The 25073-nt window shown below is 58.5% G+C and overlaps 2 protein-coding genes across 2 annotated transcripts; both read left to right on the top strand.

The window, feature by feature from the left end:
- The first annotated feature begins 1185 nt into the window (after positions 1-1185).
- On the top strand, positions 1186-10377 carry LOC121043349 (membrane-spanning 4-domains subfamily A member 15). Its single transcript, XM_040495008.1, has 6 exons — positions 1186-2295; positions 4789-4911; positions 5905-5961; positions 7908-8000; positions 8378-8491; positions 9398-10377. Exons 1-6 carry the CDS (start codon positions 2065-2067, stop codon positions 9512-9514), a joined length of 735 nt encoding a protein of 244 aa, XP_040350942.1. The 5' UTR covers positions 1186-2064; the 3' UTR covers positions 9515-10377.
- Positions 10378-14603: 4226 nt separating this feature from the next.
- On the top strand, positions 14604-24431 carry MS4A10 (membrane spanning 4-domains A10). Its single transcript, XM_040495887.1, has 7 exons — positions 14604-14639; positions 18082-18300; positions 18750-18869; positions 19381-19437; positions 21070-21201; positions 22388-22498; positions 24311-24431. The coding sequence occupies exons 1-7, from the start codon at positions 14604-14606 to the stop codon at positions 24419-24421; spliced, it is 786 nt and encodes a 261-aa protein (XP_040351821.1). The 3' UTR covers positions 24422-24431.
- Positions 24432-25073: the final 642 nt, after the last annotated feature.

Here is a 25073-nt window from a genome sequence, read left to right as displayed (position 1 = left end):
TTGTCACTCCTCCCAGGGTGCGGGGAGCCATGTTCGGAAGCCCTTTCGAAATGACAGATGACTTCTGTCACCCCCTAGACACCGGCAGACGTTTGCCCTGTGTTTCCGCATCTGAGTCCTTGGCGGGGTGCCTCCAGCCGTGGAAAACTTTGCGTAACAGCCTGTGGGTGCTCGTCACTCTGTTTTCTGTGCAGCAGGCCCTACACCGTCCACCGATGTAGGTTGGATGCATTGCAAATAAGTGGCTCAGAGGCTCCCCAGGAGACACACACGTGTTTTGAGCACGGTCACCCCAGGACAGGGAGGCTTGAGCCCTCGTCAGCTGAGCCTTTGCAGAACCACAGAGAATTTGCTGCTTGGTCTGTGTGCTGGCTCTCCCCCAGAGAAACGGGTGTGATAGCACTCAGAGCACAGGAAAATAAGGCACTAAAAGTAACTTTTCAGGGCGTCTGGGTGGCTCAGTCAATTAAGCATCCAACTCTTGATATCGGCTCAGGTCATGATCTCACAGTTCGAGGGATCGAGCCCTGCATCGGGCTCTGTGCTGACAGCATGCATCCTGCTTGGGATTCTCTCTCTCTCCCTCTCTCTCTGCCCCTCCCCTGCTCTCTCTCTCTTTCTCTCTCAAAAATAAATGAATAAACATTTTTAAAACATTTTTTAAGAGGTAAAAAAAGGGGCGCCTGGGTGGCGCAGTCGGTTAAGCGTCCAACTTCAGCCAGGTCACGATCTCGCGGTCCGTGAGTTCGAGCCCCGCGTCGGGCTCTGGGCTGATGACTCAGAGCCTGGAGCCTGTTTCCGATTCTGTGTCTCTCTCTCTGCCCCTCGCCCGTTCATGCTCTGTCTCTCTCTGTCCCAAAAATAAATAAACGTTGAAAAAAAATTTTTTTTAAAGAGGTAAAAAAATAAACTGTTCATTGTGACCTGTTTACATCTATTTTTTTAATGTTTTTTTTTTTTTGAGGGGTTGGAGGGGCAAGAAACAGAGAGAGAGGGAGACAGAGGATCCCAAGCAGGCTCTGAGCTGTCAACACAGAGCCTGACATGGGGCTCGAACCCCTGGACAGTGAGATCATGACCTGACCCAAGGTCAGATGCTTAACTAATGAAGCCACCCAGGTGCCCCCATACATAATATTAAAAAAAAAAAAAATCTTATGCAAACAGCATTATAACACATCAGTCTAAAAGACGGCTTTAATCAAGTTGGTGTGCATTATCTCATCTAATTCATGCCAAACCCTAGGAGATTGATCATAGTGGTATTATCCCCACTTTACAGATAAGGAAACGAGGCAAGGGGAGGTGGCCGTCTTGTCCCATGTCTCAAGTAACAAGGGCAGCCAGGATTCAAACGCTGACCTCTGTCTCCTCAGCCTGCACTGAACCAACCGATGCCAATGAGAAGGCTGACTTTTTAATGTCTCCGTGTGATCTGGCAGATTCGCTGGTCGCTCTTCTGTGCCCGAGGAAGATCACCTTCTGGCAGCTGGGTGCTTCTCCCCAAAGTGTTCACTCGGGTCAACCACACACAGCGCTTCCATAAGGCATGCGTTTCTCAGCTACATTAATAGCAGTTGTTGGGGTGGCCAGAGAGAAAGCGTCCATGGCCAGAAATGACCCAGGGGCATTACTTACACAAGCTCATGAGCCCGGGCTGAGGGACAGGAAATGGCAGGCGGGTAGATCAGCTCTGCCCCATACTAGCTGTGTGTCCTTGGGCAAGTCACTTGCCCTCTCTGGAGAAGAGAGGCGGTTTAAGTACATGGTCCTCCTAAAGGTCCTTTCCCTGTAATACAGCACAGAGACTGAGAGCGGGGCCTCTGGGGTCAGAGACGGGAATTCAAGTCTTGGCCCTGCCTCTCCTAGAGGCCTTGATCTAGGACATCCCTTCACTTCTTGGGGGGCGAAGCTTCGCCAAGCACAGTCGGTGACTCGGGTGCCATCCTCAGGGACCGCAGTGAGCAGGCATGTTGTTCATACACGGAAAGGCTCTCTGCAAACGTGTAACCAGCAGCATCGTCCTTCTCTCCCGAGCCCTCGTCGCCCAGGCCGTCCAGCACCATGTCCGCAGCTCCCGCCAGCAACGGCGTGTTCGTCGTCATCCCGCCCGGCGATGCCAGCGGCCTCCGCCCGCCTCCAGCCATCCTGCCCAGCCCCTTGTGCCAGCCTCCCGGGGTGATGCAGTTTGAGGAGCCGCCGCTGGGGGCACAGACCCCAAGGGCCACCCAGCCGCCCGACCTGCGGCCCACGGAGACGGAGACGTTCCTGACGGGGGAGCCCAAAGCTTTAGGGGTAAGGAGACACCCCCCGCCCCCCACCCCCCTCCCAGGCCACCTGAGGCCCGTGCGCACAGGTGCCGGGAGGGAGCGTCCCAGCACCGGAGCACTCACGGACACCTCGGAAAGGGGCAGGCGGTCCATCTATACTTAGTGAGGACTTGAAGATTCCCCTGTGCACCAGACAGACAGACCCATCCCCCCTGGAGCGCACAGAGACCCCACCAGCCAAGAAATGGCGAACATGACTCCAAATAGGGTCATTCGGTCAAAAATGACGGATGTGGGACGGACGACGCTAGTGATGGGGGACAGCCAGGTCTCCGTGGGGAGATGGCAGGGAGGCTACAACCTGGAGGCTGAAGCCACGGGAACACGGGGAGCAAGGGGAAGGGCTCATCAGGTGGAGGGGGCAGCAGGTGCAAAGGCCCTGAGGTGGGAACGCGTGCAGCTTGTTCAAGATGAAATAGAAGGTTAACATGCTGGAATGAGAAGAGGGAGAGGAAGAAGGGAGAGGAGATGGAAGCTGGAGAGGTGGGCAGGGGGCAGCTCCTGCGGGCCCATGAGAGATGTCCCATGAGGTCTTTGCCAATCTCAGATGGCCTTGAGTTGTTGGTCTCCGGGCGGGAAGAAAATATCAAATAGGTAGATAGACGGACAGGCAGAGAGGCGGACATATTCATCCTCATACATACATATATAGTGTCTTCAGTTTGTCCCTTGGCCTCAGTTTCCCCAAATGGAAGATGTAAACATAGCTGAGGCAATGGCGGTGGTGATAATGGCGGTGATGACAGCTGTCGTCTCCCGGGCACGCACTGAGCATGGAATCTGCAGGCCCTGGCTCCTTAGATTCCCATCACCACCTTGTGAGACGGCGACCATGGCTCCCGTCGGACAGGTTAGGCAACAGAGGCTTATCAAGGCTAAGTCACTGGCCTGAGGCCACCCAGCTGCTAAGTGGCATCCTGTACCCCAGAATGGCCTGACCGTACAGTTCTGTTTTCAACCCCACCGCTCTGTAGCACGCAGGAGCTCTGGCTTGAACACGCTGGAATTCGAGATTCTACGCTAAAGGCTGCACCACGTCCACTGGTGTGCAAAGGGACCAGACACCGTGCACGGAGACGGGGTCCTCAGCCCCTGGAATCCCGAAGCCTCAGAGAGACCTGGGAATCCATGACCTCCAAAGGAATCCAACAAGACAAATCCACATTGCCGGAGAACCCAGAGAGTGGAAACTACACATGGGTGTTTGGGAGTGTCACCAGTAGACGAACACCAGCTTTCGAGGTGGCTGGCCAGCCACTTCAGCGCTGGGAGACCCCAGGCAAGTCGCTGGACATCTCTGAGCCTCAGTGTCCTCATCTCCAAATTAGGATAATAACACCGACCTCACCGTGGTGGGATTCGAGGAGGCCACGTCTATAAAATACGCAGCACGTTGCTTAATGAGGACGGGCACGGGGCCAGAGGTAGCTGGTGTTCCGTGAGCAGTAATGGCAGGTGTGGGAGTGTCCAGGAGCAGAAGAGCCCGCAGAGGACAGCCGGGCTGGTGGCGGGGACCCCATGCCACATAAGGAAACTGCAAAGACAAAAGATGTGCAGCTGAAGAGAGAACAGGAGAGAATATCCAAGGGGGGGGGGGGTGCCTATAAATATCCAAATCCTTGGCACGCGGGAAGACATGACTATTCCACGTGATCCCAAGAAAACGTTCCCCAGTCATCTGCTCCCAGTCAGAACTGCCCGTAAACGGACCACAGTGGTTTGCGTGGTGGTGGGCACCTCCCCACTGAGGGTTGGGGGGTGCTATTAAGAAGTCAGGAGCTGGAAAGGTCTCCTGAGTTAGGCAGAGGTTGAATTGGGGGGGGGGGTGACCTTCAACGTCCCTGCTCCGTTCTAGAACTCAATCTTTACCGAAAACGTATGGGGGGAAAAAAAAGTGGCAGAACTTACCAGAAGCCCACATGTCCCCTTCCTTGGGAAAACCGTCCTACTTCTGGGAATGGATCAACTTCGAAAAACCCAAATCCGAGTCCAGATGTCAGCTCCCAGCACACAGCTGGAATGGACCGGTGACAGGCACTGAAATGAGAGAGATGCTCGAGGAGATACTCTCTGCAGGATGCAGGGCGACGAGGAGGGAAAGGGTGAGGCATCCGGTGCAGGGAATGTTGTGCCATTGAAACGAGAGCTCAGAAAACCGGGTAGCAACCCAGCGGTGCTGGACATCCACGGGTGAGAGCACAAAGCAGATGCAGATCTGTAGAAACGCGGCAACAGGCGAGGGGTTGGGGGGGGGCCCTCAGATGTGGGAGCTGGCTTTCCTCCTTAAGACAGTCCTTGTTGGTTGTTATAGGGATGTCTCCTCAAAAGAGCAGAATCGGAGTTTAGTTCCAAGCATAAAGGTGGGGGGGGGGGGGGGGGGGTTGGAGTGCAGGTTCTCCCCGCGGCCGGCAGGGGGCGGTGTGGAGCCCGCCCTGCTGAGCCGCGCCTGCTCCCGCAGACCGTCCAGATCCTCATCGGCCTCATCCACCTGGGCTTCGGCAGCGTGCTGCTCATGGTGCGCCGTGGCCACGTGGGGATGCTCTTCATCGAAGGCGGCGTCCCCTTCTGGGGAGGAGCCTGCGTGAGTGCCGGGGGGGCCATCTGGGGCTCGCCTTTCACCTCCACACCCGCCCCCTCCCACATTCCCTGGGGCACAGCCGCCCCGGGAGGAAGGGGCCTGAATCTAAATCCAGCTCCTAACTGCAAACCCTACTCCAGGCGCCACTCCTGCCTAGGAAAAGCTCCCAGCCAAGAGCCAAGAGGATGGGACGCAGGGCTAAAGGGCACTGACCACCTGGGTATTACCTGAATGCCAAGTCTCACCCCCAGAAACCCTTCTACTCCCCCTCATGGGTCTCAGCCCTGCAAGAGCTCCGTCCCCTGGGAGTCTGATCAGCTCCGAACCCCCCACCCCCACCCCAGCCCATTCCTGTGCTCACATCCCGCCCGGCCCGCCTGGCCTTCCACTCCAGCAGAATCAGGGAGCACGTGGCCAGTGGGCAATCTCGAACATCAAGAGAGCACTTCGGGGTTTACGTAGCCCCATCCCAGACCGGAGTCTCCCAGCTGCCCCGGGGACGGGGTGTGGGCGTGCAGACTTGGGAATGAGGCCAGTGGGGTCTGAATCCCAGCACCACTGTGGGTCGCCATGGAGTCACTCAGTCTCCAGGCCTGGCGTCCTCGTCTGAAAAGCATAGTCCTGGCCCTGCCTGTCCTCTAGTTTGAGGAAATCAAAAACTAATGCGAGTAGGAGCTAATTACCAGCAAATGGTGACCATCACTTTGCAACAATTTCCCCTTTAGAGAGAGCCAGATTTGCATGAGATGTGAATGATGTCCCTCGAAAACATGCACCTCACCAGCTACCGCCCTAGTTCCCGGGACAGGCCCCTAGTAACCAGGGGACACCCTTACAGAGAGATCCCAAGGTTGCTGGCCGGGAGGCAGGGAAGGTGACAGCCAAGGGGCCACTGCCCTCGCCCTGGTGCCCACGGCTTTGACAGAGCCCAGGCATGGTGTGACCTGCCCCGTGTCCCGGCCGAAGCCTCACCGGGGTCCCCTCGTCTCCACACAGTTCGTCATCTCAGGGTCCCTCTCCGTGGCAGCCGAGAAGAACCACACCAGCTGCCTCGTAAGTCTGAATGGGGGACTCGGGGCCACGGCTGAGTCCTCTCCACTCTGCCCCTCCCATCCATTCACTCACTCAACAAACATTCCCTGGGGGCCTGCTGAGTGCCCGGTGCCCGAGGACAGCCAGACAGCACGGACACAGGACAGGAGGAACCAAGCAAGATACGCTTTCGACATACAGTACAGGGCAGCAAGTGAGGGTCCACAGACAGAGTGCTCATGGCCCTTCAGAGAAAAGGTCTCTTGGAAGAGGAGGAGGCTAAGTGAGGCCTTGGTGGGCTGGGAGGACTTAGAAATCCGGTGGTGGGAAAAGCATGAGAAGACAAGGAGAAGGCCTGGGCAGGGTTGCCATGGAAACCATGTGTGGCTCCACGAGACCGGGGCAGAGGTCTGGGGAAACAGGTGGAAAGAAATCAGACGGAGAGACACGTGGAAAGAAATCAGACGGAGAGACGCGCTTGGTCGTCATGGGTAGTGGCTGGGACCCCTCTGCGGGCAATGGGAGGCGATGTGGGGTTTGCAGGGGAGCGCATCCAGCCAGCAGGCTCCAGGCTCAGCACAGCAGGGAAGGCCAAGGCCCTGCCCTCCTGGGGCTTACACTCCAGTGTCTGGTAACAGTTACAGACAGTCTGGTAACAGTTACAGATCTGTAAGTAGTTACAGATCGTGAAAAGTGCCACAAAGAAGCAGGGGCAGGGGGGCGGGGGGAGAAGGGGAAGGAATAACGGGTGTCATTCCGCTCAGCCCGGACAGTCTAGGGTCCTGGGGCAGGTGCCACTGAGCTCGCTGTTCAGAGGGAGACAGCCACAGAAGAGCCCGGGGACCAGTATCCCATGGGGAAGAGGCTGGCCGTGGGGACAGAAGCCAGGGTGGGTTATAAGAGATGAAGGAGGCAGAGAAGGAGGACACAACAGAGAGGGAGAGGGGAGGGAGACGAATCAGGGCCTAAAGGAGACTGTGGGATTTATTATTTTAAGGGCCTTTATTTCAGGGAGGCCACTGCGAGCAGAAGCAGGGACCCATTGTCCTATTTGGACTCTCGGGGGCCGTCCGGTGCTGGGCCAGGTGGAGAATGGGTCACAACCGGGCAGGACTGGACTCGGGGACCCTCAGGCTGTGAAGTCCAGGAGCTCAGGGACCTGACTTGTCTCCGCGCTCACAGCGCCTCTGACAGCATCCGGCTGCAGCACATACTTAACAGCACTTGGTTGGATTAATTGACCAATTAGTCGATTTCCCGTGAGGCCAGTCAGGGCCCCATGACCTCCTCAATGGCGTAAAAAAAGAAAAGAAAGGCAGAAGAAGAGTCAGGGATCTTTGAACCTGAGGGGGTCCCACAGTCCCAATCCCCCGATGTAAGGCCAGGGCAATGCAGCCAGAAGGTTCCAGCTGCTGGGTCAAAAGAGCATCAGGTTTCGGCTGCCGAGGGAGGGTGAGCCCTGAGTGACCGTCTGGACCACCCAGACATCCCCTTGACCCGAAGCCCGGGGCCTCCCCGTGAGCGGTTGGCCTACCCTCACCTCAGCACCTGCCCCTAGACTCTCCCCTGCCCCCTGCGCCCTGGAGTCTGCAGTGTGGAATCTCATGGAAGGGACCCCATCACCCTCCCAGCCGGGCCTCGGTGTCCACAGCAGAGGGCCTCCCTGACTCTTGCTTCTGGGGCAGCTGCACCCGCAGGGCACAGGCCTGGGGGGCGGGCACCCTGAGGGTAGGCAGGGACCCTGCTGCAGACCCCGCCCACAGTGAAAGCGGCAGGGCGACCCTGAGGCGTGGGAGGAGCACCGGAGAAGGGAGAGGGGTCAGAAACGCATGCGTCGCGTCCCGTCCCGTCGCAGGGTGGCCGGCCACTGAGCCCTGGCCCAGGGAGGCGGGGGTGGGAGGGCTGTTGCCTCTTCCTCTGTCCTTTCTCCTCCTGGCCTCTCCCCTCTGCTCCTCTCCTTCCTGCAGGTGAGAAGCAGCCTGGGGACAAACATTCTCAGCGCCGTGGCGGGCTTTGCGGGGACAGCCATCCTGCTCATGGATTTCGGTGTCACTAACTGGGTGTGTTGTCAGACGCCCCCCCCCCCCCCCCGGAGTGGAGATCATGGGAGAGCCACATCCAGGAGGTGGGGGGAGGCGAGAGTGAGCGGCACCCGGAGCCCCAGGGCCCTGGGCCCGGGCAGAGTTTGTCAGTCCCCACAGACCCCATGGGGGCATAGACCCCGTGACCCCATTCCCAAGAACAGGCCTGGGGACACGGAGGGGCGGCCCCGCGGAGGGAAGGGGAGGGCACAGGACGCACGGCAGGAGGCCTGGCTCCAGCTCCAGCTCCAGCTCTGCCAGCCTGGCTGTGGGACCTCGGGCAAGTTACCGTCCCCCTGGGGCCCCTTCCTCCCATAGAGCCCCGGGCTTGCCTTGACTGTGGGTGTGGTCCCCAGGATGTGGGCAGGGGCTATCTGGCCGTGCTTACCATCTTCACCATCCTGGAGTTCTTCATTGCGGTCATTGCCACCCACTTCGGGTGTCAAGCCACCAGCGCTCAAGCCAACACGGTGAGTACCCCACCCCCATCCGCCCACCCCACCCGGGGCCTCTGAGGAGGGCTGTTGGCTGGGAAGGCTCTGCTTCCAGCCTCTTCCTTCTTCCTTCGGGAAAGCAATTGGGAGCGGCAACGAGTCCCTCTTCCTCCCCTCTGCGCCCCCCCGCCACCCCACTCTTGCACATCTGGGGACCCAGCGAAGTCTTTGGGGAGGATGGAACTATTCTCCTCGCGACCGCAAGGGGGCGTCAGGACCAAGGGACCAGCGGCTCTGGGAGCCTGGTTGCAGAGCCCGGGGAGGTCCTGGAGGGCAGTACTGTGCACAGAGGCAGTTCGCAGGCCGTGAGGCACAGACAGGGGCATCACAGAGGGCAGCGCACTTCAGGGAGAAATTAGCTTAGCTTCCCCAAATCTGGAGGACAGTGAAGACAGGAAGGGGGGGGCGGGTAGGGCGTTGGTGGAGTAAAGGCGGCCTCAGGCGGGAAAGGCAAGCCGTAGGGTCGGGGTGCTGCTTGGGAGGTGGCTTTGTGCAAACTGGGAGGTGAGGCCACTGAAAGGCTTTGCGCGGAGGAGTGCGCGCTCACAGGGAGGGAAACTAACCCGGAGGGTCGGCCTTGAACCTTGAACACCCAAGGGAGGGAGCCGGGGCAGGGGCCGCCCAGGGAGAAAGAACGCCCGAACTTTAGCTCCTAGAGAAAGGCGACTCTTGTCTCTTTTGTTCACTGCTGCACTCCCAACGCCTAATCGGCCCCCGTAAATATTTTTGAAATATTAGTGGAGCCGGTGAGTCAGCCTATTCTTCCCTTACGGAATTCATTACTAGGGCGCTGTTCTCAGAATGACCACAGGGGGGCACTGTTGCAACACCGCCCGGAGGCACCAGAGCCCTCCAGGACTGTCAGGGGTTCTTTCTTTGCAGCCTGTGATTTTCCTGCCCCACGCCTTCAGCGCTGACTTCAACATCCCCAGCCCCGCAGCCTCTCCGCCTCCCGCCTACGACAATGTGGCATATGTGCCCAAGGAGTCATCCGAGTAGAGGTCACTCCGCCGGTTGGAGTCCAGCCTGTCCCCCGTGGGCCCAGCCTTTCCCCCACCCCCACCGCGTTAATCTGGGGGCAGCCCATCCCCCCACCCCCATCCTCACACATCGTGGCACCCAGGTGAAGTGTTCCCCCGGGGACGTCTGTCCCACACATCTCCCTCAGTGGCTTCTTTCCTAAAAGAGCTAGTTGATGTCAAGGGTGGGTGTCCCTCACTCAGCTCCCTGGGCCCTGTCACCCTTCTGGAACTGTCCCCATGTGCTGCTCTGCATTTCTCTCGGTTTCCTCGGGGGAATCCCTGGCCTCACTGGCAGACAGGTTCAAGGCTGCCCTCGGGTCTTGGGAAGACCGTTAAGCTCAGGAGCCCAGAATCCTCCAGAAAAGAGTCCAAGTGCTGAGGCCACACAGCTGGCCGTGGCCTGACCTCAGGGCTCCAGGCTCCAGGACCAGCTCTCTGCTTTGCAATCATGGCAATGTCATGAGCCTCAGTTTTCCCACCTGGAAACTAAAGCATTAACTACATGGCATCCAAGGCCCTTCCCAGGGCTCCTCGAAGTCCTGGTCTAAGTCAGGCGATGTCCCCCCAGGCCCCTGGAGAAGCTCATTTTCCTTATGTATTAAATGGAGTCAGGTTTGGGGAGGGTGCAGGGGAGGGCTGAGGCCAGCCCACTGCACCCCAGTCAGCATCCACAGGTGCACAGCCATGGCAGCCCCTCCCCACCGGGGACCAGAGCTTCCCCTGAAGGTCACTGTGAGCTGAGCTGGGGTCTGAGGCAGAGGACACACCCCTACCAGATGTCAGAGGTCCTGGTGGGTGGCTCGTCTCATCCATACCACAGAGGGAAATAAACAGAGTGGCTTTGAACTGGTCTCACTGCAGTGACTTTTTCTTTTTAACCACAGGGGCTTTGAAGGCTTGTCCCATATTTATCAGAAGATCTGGGTCCCCCTGTCACAGAAAGGGGGCATCTGTGGGAGCTGGGGTCTGGGTGGGATGATCCCGGCACTTGGTCTGGCCCCACCTGAGCCCAGACGAGCAGGCATCCATATCCCCATTCTACAACTGAGCTAGAAGAGGTCGAATCAAGTGCCCAAGGCCACTGGGCTAGCGAGAGGCAATGCTGGGATTTGAACCTAGTTCCTGCTAACGTCGGAGTCCGTGTGTCACCACACGGCTCTCCAGGTCCAAAACCAAGTGCTTTCCACCAACCCCTGCCCCTCCTGCCTCCTGCTTTTTCATCCCAAAGACGGGTTGGCTGCGTTTCTCAGCACCCACACTTCTTCATCTAACAAGCTCCTGCTCCTGCTTCAAAACCCTATTTGACTGTTGCCCCTTCCGTGAGGTCTTCCCAAAGGCAGGCAGTTGGCTGGTGCCGTTCAGCCCTTTCAGGAAGCCCTGGCCCCCAGGTCCTGCGAGTGCAGAGTTGGGGTGGGGTTACAACCAGCTCTGGCTTTCAAAATCCGTAGACCAGATCGGAGGACTCACAGCGGGCAGTTTTGTGCGGTTTAATTTTCCAAGTGTGAAAATTGCAGCGTGTCCCTTCTCTCCCAGCTTGAAAGCCACCCACCCCAAAAGCCTTCAACTACGGGCTTCCTTTCTCTCTTTTTGATGGAGTCTGCTTCCTCCCTTCCCACTCGCTCTGCTGAAATTGTTCTCTCCAAGGCTGCTGCCATGCTTGGTGACCTCCTTGTCACCAAGATCAATGGGCTTTTAAAAAGCCTTGTTTTAATAACGACCGCTCCATCCATCCCTTAAAATTCACCTCCCCTGGACTCCTCTGGGCACTGCACGCTCCTCGGCAAGTGCTTCTTGAGCACCTGCTGTGTGTCCGGGCTCTAGGGACACCGGGAGTTGGCCAACGTCTCTGTCCTCGTGGCGCTTACATTGGCTTCCAAATCTGCCTCCCACCCAGACCTCTCCTGCGAGCCAGCTCCAGCATTGGCTTTCCTCCCACCGACAAGGAATTTGCAGCCTCTGTTCCAGCTCAAGCCATCTTCCCTCCTGGGTCCCCTGTGTCAGTCAGTGCCCAAGGCAGAATCTGAGAGCCATCTTGGTCCCCGCACATTCATCCCCACGTATGATCACCCACGCGATTCTCCTGGCTCTTTCCAACTCGGACCCCTCCCTCCAGCCTCCTCCCAGCACCTTTGGACCACTGTCATCTCTCACCCACGTTGTGACATCCATCAGCGGACCTTATAGCCTGTGTCCCTGGCTCTCAGCTGGCTCTGCCCATCTCTAGGCTAGATAACAGCCAGAGGGAATTTTCTAAGGCACAAAAGCCATGGGGTTACTGCCCTGCCACTTGGGGCTCTCCTTTGCCCTGAAGCTAAAGTCCAAGAGTCCCAGGGAGGTTTACAAAGCCCTGGAGACAGAGCCTGCTCCCCTCTCTTGTCTCTCCCCATCCTCCTCCGGCACGTGACCCACAGCCATACTGAACCTGGGAGACCCTTCGGCCTGGAGAGCAGTCCCTGCTGGCCCGCATTCTCCCATCTGCCCCACTGAGCTCCCACCCTCCTTCAGACCTCCGTGTAGATGCCACCTCCTCCGGGAAGCCTTCCCTATCCCCATCCTTCTCTCCCCCCGTCTAGGTGAGGTGGCCTCTGCTGGGCTGTTCACACAGCCACACACCCAGGGTCACATCTCGTCCCCGCCAGGCAGCTGCCTGCCTCCCGGACCCTCTTCCCCGCTGGGCTCTATCGGTTTCCTGCAGCTGCTGTAACTAATTTCTACAAACTCAGTGTTTTCAACAACACATTCATCCTCCGGAGGTCAGGAGTCCTGAGGTCAAGGTAATTGGCAAGGCCAAGTGCCTTGTGGAAGCTCTAGGGGAGAATCTGTTTTGCTTGCTTTTTCCAGCTTTCAAGGCCCTGTGGCAACCCTCGGCGGGTGACCCTGGCCTCCACCTTCAAAGCCAGCAGCCCTTCCGGTCACTCTCACCGACTCAGCTCCTGCTGCCTCCCTCATGGAGGGCCCCTGTGATTATATGGGGTCCACCCGCTAGGCCAGGATGATGCCCCCTTCTCAGGACCCTTAACTCAATGGCATCTGCAAAGTCTTTCTACTGCAGCAGGTAACCAAGTCATAGGTTCCAGGATTAGGATGTGTTCATTGCCAGGCGGGGGGGCGGGGGGGGTCCCTATCCTGCCTGTCACAGCCCCCAAGCTCCTCAAGGGCAGGGCAGACTCCCCGCCCCTGCGGGACCTCCAGCCCATAGCAGCGTGGCCGGCCCATCCTAAGCGCTCCTTAACACTTCTGAGAGTGAGTCGGTTAACGCACGAGGGTGCGGGGAGGGGGGGGGCGGGTGTGCCTGTGTGCGTGTGCGTCGCGTGTTATTTGTGACTATGTGGTGAAGCAGAAACCTCTAACCCAGTGAAAAACCACAGCTTCCAGAAAAACATTCATCCCACGATCAAGGAACTAAAGGTGTGGGTGACGAATTGGTGCAAAGCGGGGACGCACAACACAGGAGGTCACGGGGCACCAACCAGCCTGCAGACGGTGGTGGGTGGGTGTCCCGACAGGAGACATGGACCTTCCCGAGCCGCTGATGGCCCGGCCTCGCCTCTCGCAGAAAGGCTGTCCAGTCCGGCAGGTCTGACAGGCGAGCGACCTTGCAGCGGGCGTGACGGCTGGGTGTGAGGGACCCCTGGGAGCGCACGGTGACTCTAATACTCATACACAGCCCCTGACACGGGGCAGGCACGGCTGGAAGCATTTTAATATTCCAACTCATTGAACCCTCTAGCAACGCCTTCCAGAGGTATTGTGATCCCTGCTTTGCAGAGGGAAAAACTGAGGCCCAGAGAGGTCAGATAATTCACCCGAGCTCTCACGGCTACAAAGTGGTAGAATCAGAGGTAACAAGATGCTCCTGACACGATTGGAGAAACTGGAACACTGACCAGACGTTTGACGCTCAGTAGGTAGCAAGGGCTGGGCCAGCGCAGCTCTCTCTGTGCCGCACGGGAGTCGTCGCAAAACCGTACTGCTCAGGGCTCCGCAGGGTCACCGCGCTGAGCTTCAGTGCAGCCCAGTGGGCACCAAAACCTCACATGCCTTAATTGTTTAGTTGTGACACAGGATCGTCGTCTTTTTAAATATTTTTTAATGTTGCAGATTCTGTGTCTCCCTCTCTCTCTGCTCCTGCCCTGCTCGCATTCTGTCTCTGTCTCTCAAAAAGCGAATAAATGTTAAAAATATATATATATATTTAAAAAAAAAACAGGGGGGTTGCCTGGGTGCCTCAGTCAGTTGGGCGTCCGACTTCATCTCAGGTCATGATCTCACGTTTCGTGAGTTCGAGCCCTGCGTCAGGCTCTGTGCTGACAGCTCGGAGCCTGGCGCCCCGGGATCATAGTCTTTTTAAAGAGTCCTTATCTTTCAGAGATAAATCCTGCCATGTTTACACATGCAGCTGTGGGACCCCAGAGCACTGCTTCCCCATGGGGAGGAGTGGGGGCAGATGGACAAGGTCAGCTACAAGCCCATGACCGCTGCAACCCAGGCAATGGTATGCGGGCGTTCACTGGACCATTTTCTCTACGTTTGGAAATGTCTGAAATTTTCCAAAGCTGGAAAGGTTTTTTTTTAACTTTGTTTATTTATTTATGGGGGGGGGGGGGGCAGAGAGAGAGGGAGAGAAAAGAATCCCAAGCAGGTTCTGCACGGTCAGCGCACAGCCGAATGAGGGACTCGAATGCACCAGCCGCGAGATCATGACCTGAGCCGAAATCGAGAGTCAGGCACCTAACCGACTGAGCCACCCAGGCCCCCAGAAAGATATTTTCAAAGGCTCAACCGTGACTCTATGAAGATTTACAACCTTCTTCACCCCATCTGTCCCGCATTGTAAACAGGTTAAGTTGATTTGCCGAAGGAAATCTGCAGCTGTAAAGAGGGTGCAAGGATTTCTACCTGCCTGGGTTTGGGGGGTGGGGGAAGATGCTCACAGCTCACAGGCTGCTGGGCATGAAGCAGAAGGCGGGGCCAGGAGGGAAAGGATCCAAAGTCTAATGTCATAAAGACGTTCTGATCTTCTGCCATTGTCTCTGTGGGGCTGAGTCGGATCCAGAGGGCGGAGCATGGCCGGAAGCTCCCAGTGGAGGTCCCAGGGCCAGGTGAGTGGTCCCCTACAGCAGGAATAAGGAGGGGAGTGTCTTCAGTCGGATTCTATAGAAGCAGAGCCTGAGGCAAGGGTTTTGTGCGACTGGTTTATGAGGGAGGGCAAATGGGGAGAAGAGCAAAAATTAGGACGGGCAGGTGAAAGAATCCAAGGACAGATGTGGTTTTAGCTGACCACTGGCTTCAGCCTGATCCCACGCCAGGGGTGCTTGGGAGCACAGGCTTGGTCCTGCCCTGAGGCAAAGGGACTGTCCTCTTATTCCCTGTGCCAGTCAGTCATTGACTGCAGATTGGGGGAGGGGTGTAACTAAACTCCCAGAAGGGAGCGGTTAGGAGCCCTTGGCACCAGCGATTGCAGCAGCTGGCAATGGGTGCCCCACCCCCCGGTAAATGGGGAGCGGGGAGCACCAACAGCATCTGCCCCAAGGAGGAACCCACTGCCTAGAACCCACCTGCCACCAGTCATGGACCATTAGAGGTGGGAAGGGCTGTAGCTGTTTCCATTCCAATCCCAGAAACTCTCTCTCCTTCTCTCTCTCTCTCTCTCTCTCACACACACACACACACACACACACACACAAATTATGAGAACACAGAGCCCCAAAGAGGGGAATGGATTTGCCCAAGACCACGCAGGGCCAGTGCTAGAATCCAGGCCTCCTGACTCCACCCTAGAGTGGAGGCCTCCATTTCCTGCTGGCCCCTGGGCTCCTTGCTGGGGACTGTCCCCTTATACCAGCATGCTGTCCTGAAACACTAGGGGAAGCCGGCTTCCAGGAGCTGAAGGAACAAAGGGTACCTGGGCCCTGGCTGGCTTTCCTGGAAACGCCAGGTTGGCTGGGCCTTCGGGGCCTCAGCTGGCTGCGGGACAGGGGAGGGACCAAGGCCATCGCCCCCCCCTGGGTCTCTGGCTGCCCCCCACCCCCACCCCAATCAGCCCATCTCCACCCAAGCAGCTCTGTACCAGGTTCTGGAGGAATGGGACACGGGGTGGGGGGCGGGGGCACGGAGAGGGGGGGCAATAGTGTGTAAGCCCTCTAAGGGCTCGTAGCCCACGCCCTTCTCAGAAAGTGGGAACCTCACAGCAGACAGACTGTCCCTCTGGTTCCCCCAAGTCCCGCCCTCAGCACCCCTCCCTCCCGGTGGCGGGACATCCCCGCAGCAGACCCCTGTCCCGAGAGAGAGTTGTTTGAAATTGGAAGTGGCACCTAGGGATCGCAGTCCAATCCCCACCCCGACCACACACGATATGCGCAGGAGAAAACCAAAGAGGGGGCAAAGAAGGCCAAAATCCCCTAGAACCAAATGTTTGCCAGTTTAAGGCCTCTCGGCCCAAAACCGTTCCACACACAACAACTGTAGGGTCCATGGACTACGAGAAAAAAGGTTCCATGGCCAATCCAGTGTGGGAAATGTCCTTAGTGTTAAAATCGGGTGCTCCCCTACAAGAATTCTCAGGCCCTCCGCTCTGCTAAAGAGGGCGAAGTCGATAACCAGGATTTCCCAGAATTTCCCTTCTGCTCCTTTTCTGTCCTTGTCTGTGTTCCATGGAATACATCTTGAGAAGGGTTACTCTGCTTCCCTGAACACAACCCCCAAGTGGATATTTGAACCCTTCCCACTGCCACATTCTGGAAAGCGAAAGCCCAGGTACGAGGCGCACCTCCGGGGACCGGGGTCTCACGATCTCCCCGGACGACCCAGTCCGGCCGGGGGCATCTTCCTTCTTTCGTGCTCCCCAGTGGCGTCCAGGCTCAGCTCTAAGCCCCGCCTTCCCCTGGTACACCAGAGAAGTCTAGTCGCAGTGGGTGGCTGACTGGATAGGCCTCTGCCACCAGCTGCGCCCCCCACCCCGCGCCCCCACCAGTCCAGCTGGCTCTGTCGGAGGGGCTCTGCCCGAAATGCTGGGAATGGAGAGAACAAATCCCCAGACGTAGCTGGGTCAGGTCACCGAAGAGTCACATCATGATGTCGTGCATCATGGTGAATCTGGGCTCAGCTGCTGGGACCCCCAGCCTCTCCGCTGAATCGGGAACCAGGCCAACGGAGACATTTGTCAGAGGGCCCGGCAGCCAGGGCAGAGCAGTGGCATCCAACCACACAGAGACCCAAACCTCAGGCGCTTTCTTGCTGTGTGACTTCGGCCAAGGCCTCGGACCTCCCTGAGGCTTCGTGTCTTCGTTTACAGAATGGAGCCAACTTCCCGGGGACTGAGGCACGTCACGTAGCATGGAGCCCGTGCCCCCCGTCTGGCCCTTTGGCCCTTGGACACGGTCCCTTCCTTTCCTCCCCGTCTGGAATTTAGCTACCCGGGCCCCTTGTCCGTCCCAGCCTCCCCAAAGCTCTTTCCCCCTCCTGCTTCCCGCACCCCCACGGCAGGAAGCCTACAAAAATGGGGGTGCTCAAGCAGCACCTCCTGAACTCATTCAGTTGGGATTAAAATTGAGAATTAAAATTGAGGGGAAGGTGCGCCCCCCCCTTTCTTTTTACCAAAAAAGAGTAAGAATGGTCCACTTCCGTTACTTGTGAGTCCCATCCCCGTGGACAACTGTCTCCTACCTCGATTTCCATAAACTGGCTCCCCTCCCCTCCGCACCCCACCTCACTCCTGTTCTCCTGGGAAAGACCAGCTTTTCTCACTAAGTCCCCAGGCAGCCCCCAAGCCCCACGTGCCCCAGCATCCATCAGTGTACAACATCGTGACCGGGACCCTCAGCAAGTGGTGATTTCAGTCCCCCGCAAGGTTTTCCCTCAACCTCTCTCTCACGCCTCTTAAAACATCCAGAACGTTTCCTTTCATTCACTGAGGCAACAGTGTGTAAACGATTTAAGCGCACGCACTCGGGAGCCAGTCTGCCAGGCTTTGAGTCCCAGCCCAGTCATTTCCTGACTGTGTGACCTTGGGCAAGTGGCTTAACCTCTCTGGGCCTCATCTGCAACATGGAAACAAGCCCCAGGACTTCCCCAGAGGTTTGGGACAAGGATGACATCGGATAATGCATGTAAAGTGCTTACCCCACTGCCAAGAACGGAGAAAATGTTTGTAAATGTTGACTCACTGTTAAATATTGACTTCCTGGCTCAGCGTTGACCTATAGCAGGTCCTCAGCAGAAGTTTCCTTCCATCCTCTTTCCCATCAAGAGGAACCACCATCGCCAGTTTGGATGTGTTCTGCATGCAATGGCTGGGAATTTGACCCTTTCTTCTGCCCCAGAAGGAGCGGTGTCCCTGCAGTGCCACAGAGGCTAGAAGCGGCCGGTCCTCCCCATCCCCAGAAGCCAGGTTATTCCAGGTCAAACCAAGTTCAGGGGTTACTGAGCAGGGCAGACTGTTCTGGAAGGCCCTGGCCCGGAGAACAGAGGTGACACTGAGTCTGGCCGGACATAAGCCCCAGAAATGAGATGCGTTCTGCCCCAGCCTCTCTCCCTCATCCGCAGCTAAGGTCCTTGGCCCAAGTCCTGGCAGCAGAAGGCTATGGAGTGGCCACAATTATTCCCAGATCGGAAGTGAGGGAGCTCCCGCCATGGCAGACCCCCAGCCCAACACAGCCCGGCCAGAGATACCTGCCCCAGGAGCCGAGCCCACCGGGCTTCCTGCCTCCAGCCTGGCACCAGCAGAAGCCCAGGAAGAGGAGCAGCCTTCTCAAGGAGCTGGGCGTGAGTGCCCACTTCCTGGGGCCCTGGAAGTGGGGGAGGGGGACACCCGGGGAGCCCCGAGGAGGGAGGGAGAGAGGAGAGCCTCCAGCTGCCCTGCTTCACACTCCTGCTCGGATTGAAAACAAAATGCCACCGAGGGGTGGGAGAGGCTGTCTACACCTGCACCAGCACTGGCTCCGTGTCACTCACAGCAAGTCCTCAACAGAAGTCTCTCCCCTTCCCTTCTCTTCCGTCCCCTCCCCCCGCCCCCCCTCACCCCCGCCCTGGGAGGCCCCAGCAGCACCACAGACGGAGGGACAATTACTGGATTCCCTCTCCAAGGGCCCAGTCCTTCCCCATAGACCCACCAGGATCCCTTAGAAGGTGGGCAGTGGGCTGGGATCAGCCAGCTGGCGCAGGGCACCAGCGGGTGCCCCCAGCAGTGGCTGCCTGTTCCCACCCGCCCCCAGGCCTTCCATGTTGTCATCGCTCTGCTGCACTTGTTCTTTGGGACTTACCTGGTCTCTACTGTCACGGATCTTCACCTGGTGGTGCTGAAGTCTTGGTATCCGTTCTGGGGGGCTGCCTCTGTGAGTAGGTACCAAAACACGGGCCGGATGTGGGGGTCCGTGGGCAGGCCTGGGGGACCCCGGCATTGGGGGCTGGACGTAGGTGGGTCAGAATGAGCTACTGAGGGGGGGGGAGCGTGTGCCCACCCCTTTCTCCAGCCTCCGTGCCGCTGCTTCTGTCCTCTCGGCCCCTCCCAGGAGGCCCCTTCAGGCCTGCATCCCAGGGGAGCACTCCCGGGCTGTCTGCACACTCCCCTAACCCGACACACGCATCGGCAGGAGGGCGAGCACGAGCTGGGGACTTGGGAGGGGTCGGGAGGCACCGGGCACAGCTGCATCCCCGGTGTGGGGGCTCGGGTGCACAGGGGAGACCAGCATGGCCAGGGCAGGTCCAGGATGGGCCACGTGGTGGGCAGGGGGAGATCCTTGCCACCAGAGCTCGGCTTTCTCAGACAGTAGCCAGAAGAGAGCGAATTTGTGGGTTTCAGGGGACCCCGACCTCCCTCATGACTGTTGCCAATCTGGCCTGCAGTTTCTCATTTCAGGGATCTTGGTGATAACGACGGACATGGTCTTGAACACTTATCTGGTGAGTGGAAACAGTGAGGTCACTCCCTCCCGTCCCAGTCCCCAGTCCTCCCCGGGTCAGCTCTGTGAAGGGCGTCCGTGTGGAGGACAGATTCGGGAAGCCGTTCTCTGGGATTCGCCGGGAGCAGGCACGAGTCTTCCCGACAGCAGAAGGGTCCCCGGGGCCCCGAGGTCCACCCCTCCCCCACTGCCCTTCCTGGGCCCCAGTTCTGTCCTCACGTCCGGCCCGTCTGGCCTCATGTCTGCACACCGCGGCCCGACCCGTTGTTCCGCAGCGCAAGTCTGACCCCACCCCTCCGTGGCTGTCCACCTCCTTGGTGCCCAGGAGCCCCTGCTTGCCTCCAATAGCAGCAAGTCCACGAGGCCTGCGGGCCCTGGCCCGCTTTCTATCTGCTTCTCATCTCCAGAGACACCACCGGCCAGACAGGACTCTGTCCTCCTCTGTGCCGCCCTGTCCGCGGCCTGAGAACTTTGCCCGCTCCGGGTGGCACATTCTCACCCCGCTCTGGCTCACTCCTGATCATTCTTCAAAACTCAGCCTCCGTGCCCCGTCCTCCTGGTAGTCTTTCCCCACCTGCTATGGCTGGCTTCTGTATCCCCACAGCTTGTTGGACTTACCTGTCTTCTCATCTCTCTGCGGTACACTAAGCCGTGGGGTGTCTGAGCACCTTTCTAGGCACAGGTGGGCTGGAGCAGCCCGGGATGGCCCGAGTGGGCCCAGAGTAAACACCGACACAAGACTGGCCAGATGGACGGACATCGGTGACAGAAGGACCCTTCCTACCCCCTCCTACTTCATGGCCTCAGCCCACCTTCTGCCCCACAAGCCCTGGCCTGGCCCACATTTGTGCCCTTCCGGCCGGGCTGGGCTGGGGCTATCCCCCTGCCTTCTCAAGAGGCATAGATCACAGGGCAGTGTGCTGCCATTTACCCACAGAGGCAGGGGATGCATGGCAAAAACCTGCCATTCCTCCTGGGCTGGGCCCCTTTCGGAACCAGAAGGCTCCCCCTTCCTACGCCTGGGCAGAGGGAGGCTTTACTGCAGGGACGTCCGTCCTGGTACAAGTTGGAGTTTCCATATGTTCACACTCTGTCCATTACAAGGGTTTGTTCTTGATAAGAGGCTCTTGGAATCGTGTTTAACCCAAGACGGTGAGGAACGGGGACATTTCAGGGACCGTGGCGGGTGGGGACGGAGGCAGACCCAGAGTGTGTGAGCGTGGGGCACCTTTGGGGCTCCTTCTGCTCTAGCCTATGGAGAGGGGGGGATGGGTAAGGGGCCATTTGGACGTCCAGTGCCCTGACCAGGCGACATATTTGACGCCAGGATGGTCAAAACCAGCTTGGCGAGGGAGACAGTGGTGGGAACATCCCCCTTCGGTACAAAGTCTGTGGGTCGGGAAACAGCCCTTGGGTTCCCCCAACCCTGTCCCATAGAAGGTGAAAGCCACCTGGGCCCCCCCCCCCCCGGTGGTCAGCTATCTCAGAAAGTCACATTTAAATGAGGAGCCTCGGGTCCAGAGACAGGCAGAGTCTTTCCTGAGGCCACGGAGCAAGCACCTGGCAGGCCTAGACACAGGGCCTAGATCTGGGTCTCTAACTTTTGGGCGACGGTTGTGACTTTTGCTTGTAGAAGATACTTTGCCTGACAGCACACGGCGTCAGCTTCTTCTGCGTGCTAGCGGGCCTCTTTGTCATTGCCAAAGATCTCTTTCTGGAGAGGACGTTTGATTTCCCGATCTGGACCCCGTACCCCAACAGCACAGTGAGTGCCCCAGCCCCGAGGGTCCCCATGACTCCCAGGAAGGTGCGGCCTTGGGCTTGGCCAGGAGGACGCTTCTGGCTCTCAGGAAACCTTCCAGAGCCCAGGCACCAGAGCTGAAACCCTCAGCCAATCTGTTCCCACCCTGTCCCTCCTGAGGCACGGGGCAAAGGGGGATGCTGGCTTCTCACTGGTCAGCAGCAGGGAGCTGTGGGAGGCCTCGGGTCACTGAGTCCGAGCCCACTGTTGCAGGTAGGGGACCTGAGGCCCAGGAGGGAGAGGGGCCCGTGTGAGGCTGAGCAGCAAATTCAGGACCCCCTTCTAGAACGGCCAATTCCCTGGTCAAGGCTCTGTAAACGACATAGCCCCAGTGCCCCCACTATGGGTGAGCCTCTCAGCAGCCCCGCACAGCAGGCTGAGTCTACTTCATTACCCCCGTTTTCGGGGAGTGAACATTGAGGTCCAGAGAAGTTAAATTCATAGACCAAGGCCACACAGTAAGTGTCAGGGGTGCAGCGAGGCCTCAAAGCTGGGCCTACAACTCCGAGCCCAGGGCCCTTCAGCACAGCGTGGGGCCCCTGGAGCAGAAGGTGGGCCCGACACTCCACGTGGTGGCTGCCGGCCTCTGGGCCAGGTCCCTGACCACGGTGGTGGGGGGCTGGTCCTTATCGAGCTCCCCCATGCACACGCATGTGCAGGCACACAGGCAGGCCTACTCACACACACACACACACACACACACACACACACACTCCCCATCCACACGCTCGTGCCCTGTGAGATGTCCCAGCTGCTTGGTGGTCCTAAGCACAGCTCCCCCCGCCCCAACAATAAAAGGCGCTCCTTCTCTCTGAGCCTCAGTGTCCCCATCTAAGTGGGGCTGGATGAGATGCCACTTAAGGCCACCTGCGGTGCCACCAGAGGCCCACAAGATTCTCCAGCCCTCCAACATCAGACAAATAAATGCTCGCTGAGGACCCACAGATGCCGGGAGGTGGGCGTAGAGCAGCGCCTAAGAAGGACCCAGTCCCGGCCCCGCGGAGTCCCACCCGCCCTCCCCCAGGCACACCTGGCGGCCGAAGCCCTTGCTGCCCCCTGTTGGCTGGGTCTGACCCCGACTGCACCAGCCTGAGGGGTGCAGATACCCAGGAGGCCTCTCTCCGTCTCCCTCTCCCCCCCTCCCCTCCAGGTCTACATCCAGAGGCTGGAGCTGGCTCTGCTCTGCTTCTCCTTCCTGGAGTTCTTCCTGCTGAGCTCCACGGCCGTCATAGTCTGCAGGGCTGGCCGCCGGTCTGCAGAGGTGAGGCCCTCCAGAGACGGGTGGGGACACGAGGTTCAGGAAGGGGAGGGGGCAGGCAGGGGTGTCGCTGAGCATTTACTCAGTGGGGGCCACAGACAGAGGCGGGACCACAGTCCAGCCGGGGAGACAAGTCAGGGGGCAGCAAAGGCTGATTGAAGGTGAAAATTGCAGAGTCACTGAGGAGAAAACATCTGTGGGCCAGGGAGCTGTCACAGGGAGATGGCTGGAGGCTGGGCGGGATCCTGACTTGCAGGCAGGGTGGGAGCAGGGACCTCCAGCAGAGAGAAAGTCATGGACACTGGCTTGGGGCCAGGAAGGGGAAGGCCAGGAGAGCTATAGCATGTTGTGGGGTTTGGCTGTGGAGGGAGTAACTGAGGCGGGATTGGGGGGGGGGGCCCTAGGAGACTGAGCATTTCAAGCTACAGGCAATCCCGTTATGAGCACTTTAGAAAAACATGACTTGAAGATTAACACACACATACACACACACACACACACACACACACACACACACACACCCAAAAACCCATACCGTGATTTAGCTTAATCTTCTCAACAGCCCTTGGAGGTAGGTAGTTACTTCCCCATTCTTAAGATCAATAAACTGAGGCTTAGAGAGTTTCCTTCACTTCCTAAGGTCAGTCAGCCCGTAAGGAAATCCAGGAATCAGTCCGAGGTGTGTCCACCCCATGGCCAAGTGCTGGTCTGCCTGCAGGGGGGGACGGCAGAACGGCAGGCTGGGGCCAGGTACATTCTGGAATAGATTAGCTTTGCCCCACGCCGGTGACCCTGACCCTGACCAGAGGTGATTTTCCTAGGCTCATTTCTTTAAAGGAAAAAAGTTCCCATTATAATCTGAACTTTCCGAACACTAAAAACATGTGATCCCGGCGATCCTTCGAGTTCGACACTCGGAGCGATTTCTTGTTAGTGCCATCCGTTTTTCGGGTTTTCACCTGGCACAGATAGGATCGTGTGGCCCTGAGCTTTACCAAACCCCCTCTGGTTGTCCCAGTTACTGCCTGGCTGGCTGGCAGGAAGTCTTCTCGTTAAGACATCAGAGAGCTGGAAGGGGCCTTGAGTCACTAAGGCCAACCCCGCCCTACAGGATGGGGACACCGAGGCCCCCTCCCCAGCTGGGGGAATTCACAGTCACCACTCCCGGATATCAGCATCCGCCGTGTGCTGGGCACTGTGCTAAACACTGCAGACAACTCTCTTGGTTGCCCATTGCCGTGGCCACAAATTATCACTAATTCTGCTTATGCATATGGAAGAGGAAGCAGGAGGCTCAGCAGGGTTAAGTGACTCCCCACTGTCACACACGGTGAGTGGCCAAGCTGGCCCTCCCCCACACGCCTCCGTGCCCCCCTCTGTCTGAGAGAATGGCTCCGGGCACAGGCTTTGCAGCACCCTCGTCACAAACGAGTGGTGAGGGCAGGACAGCAGTCACCAGGGACACTGCCAGCGTGGCCCCTGAAACGTGTTCTGGCGAGGAGGGACCCTGGCAAATCAGCTGGCTCAGCCCCATCAGGGAAGCCGACGGGGCAAGTGATTTGCCCAAGGTCACCTGCACACTAGTAACAGGCTCAGACCAGGGGCCAGTCCCCCTCTCCCTGCTCCCTCCTCGACCACAAGAAGGCGGAGAGAGAGGCACACACTGGCCTTCTGGAAGTCCCTCCATCGTCTCTCAAGCCTCGGTTTCCCCATCTTTGGGGGATCCTTGAGCACGTAAGCCCGTGGATAAGTGCTTTGTGAATGGCCACTCACTCCCCAACTGTAGCAGCAGGGACGGTGGCTTCTCTTTTGCAGGAAGGTGACTTATCCTTTGCTCCGGACACGTCGTCGTGGGGGCTCCAGGGGCCACCGATGAGTCCTCCACCAGCCTATGGGGATGTGACTATGACTTGGGGTGACATGTAAGATGAGCCAGAGCAGAGGTGAGGAGGCCCCGGGCTCCCCAAACTGTCAGAATTCACCGCCTCCCCCCGGGTCCCTTCTCCCTGCACAGTTCCGAAGAGGCGGTTGCCAGAAAGGGGCAAACGGGGCTATTGCTAGACATGTCTGCCCCGTGCTGGTGGCCGAGGCAGAGGCGGCCCCCATGCCCGCAGGCCCAGAAGGGACCCCCCGGGCCCCACCCCCTGTAACATGTCAGCTTCTCAGCTGGACCAGAGCACGGCCAGGTCCTACCCACCCAGGAACAGACCCCAGCCCCCACTCCACCCCTCTACCCTCCCTGTCCGCTGCCCTCCAGTCACTGGCGGACACACGGGGAGCTCGTCCACGGGGGAGGCGTGGGGCGAGTCACAGAAGGGAGCCTCAGAGCCCAGGGAGGCCTGGCCTCCAGACTCAACCCACCGTGAGGTCTCTGGGGGAGCGTGGGTCTGAATCCCTGGATCGGGGGTGGGCGCAGCCGGGGCCTCGAGTCGGATGGAAACGGGGCCCAGTTCTCCCCCACAAACGGTTAACGCATCTCCCTGCCTCCCTGGGCCTCAGTGTCTCCACCTGTACTCTGAGGGAGAGGTAGATGATGGGACCTGGGCCTCGCAGCTGGAAAGCTCAGATAGGAGTCAGG

Source organism: Herpailurus yagouaroundi, unplaced genomic scaffold (assembly GCF_014898765.1).
Source record: "Herpailurus yagouaroundi ecotype Mexico unplaced genomic scaffold, PumYag 187, whole genome shotgun sequence".
Classification (NCBI taxonomy): Eukaryota; Metazoa; Chordata; class Mammalia; order Carnivora; family Felidae; genus Herpailurus; species Herpailurus yagouaroundi.
The sequence above is the reverse complement of the archived record's forward strand: the minus strand, read 5'-3'. Positions and strand labels throughout refer to the sequence as shown.

Bases quoted from the DNA above. Each gene is read 5' to 3' on its own strand.
- LOC121043349 (XM_040495008.1), top strand. From the start codon at position 2,065: ATGTCCGCAGCTCCCGCCAGCAACGGCGTGTTCGTCGTCATCCCGCCC. The intron at 4,912-5,904 runs GTGAGTGCCGGG...GTCTCCACACAG, and splicing joins CCTTCTGGGGAGGAGCCTGC to TTCGTCATCTCAGGGTCCCT. The intron at 5,962-7,907 runs GTAAGTCTGAAT...TCCTTCCTGCAG, and splicing joins AGAACCACACCAGCTGCCTC to GTGAGAAGCAGCCTGGGGAC.
- MS4A10 (XM_040495887.1), top strand. From the start codon at position 14,604: ATGGCCGGAAGCTCCCAGTGGAGGTCCCAGGGCCAG. The intron at 14,640-18,081 runs GTGAGTGGTCCC...CCTCATCCGCAG, and splicing joins AGTGGAGGTCCCAGGGCCAG to CTAAGGTCCTTGGCCCAAGT. The intron at 18,301-18,749 runs GTGAGTGCCCAC...ACCCGCCCCCAG, and splicing joins GCCTTCTCAAGGAGCTGGGC to GCCTTCCATGTTGTCATCGC.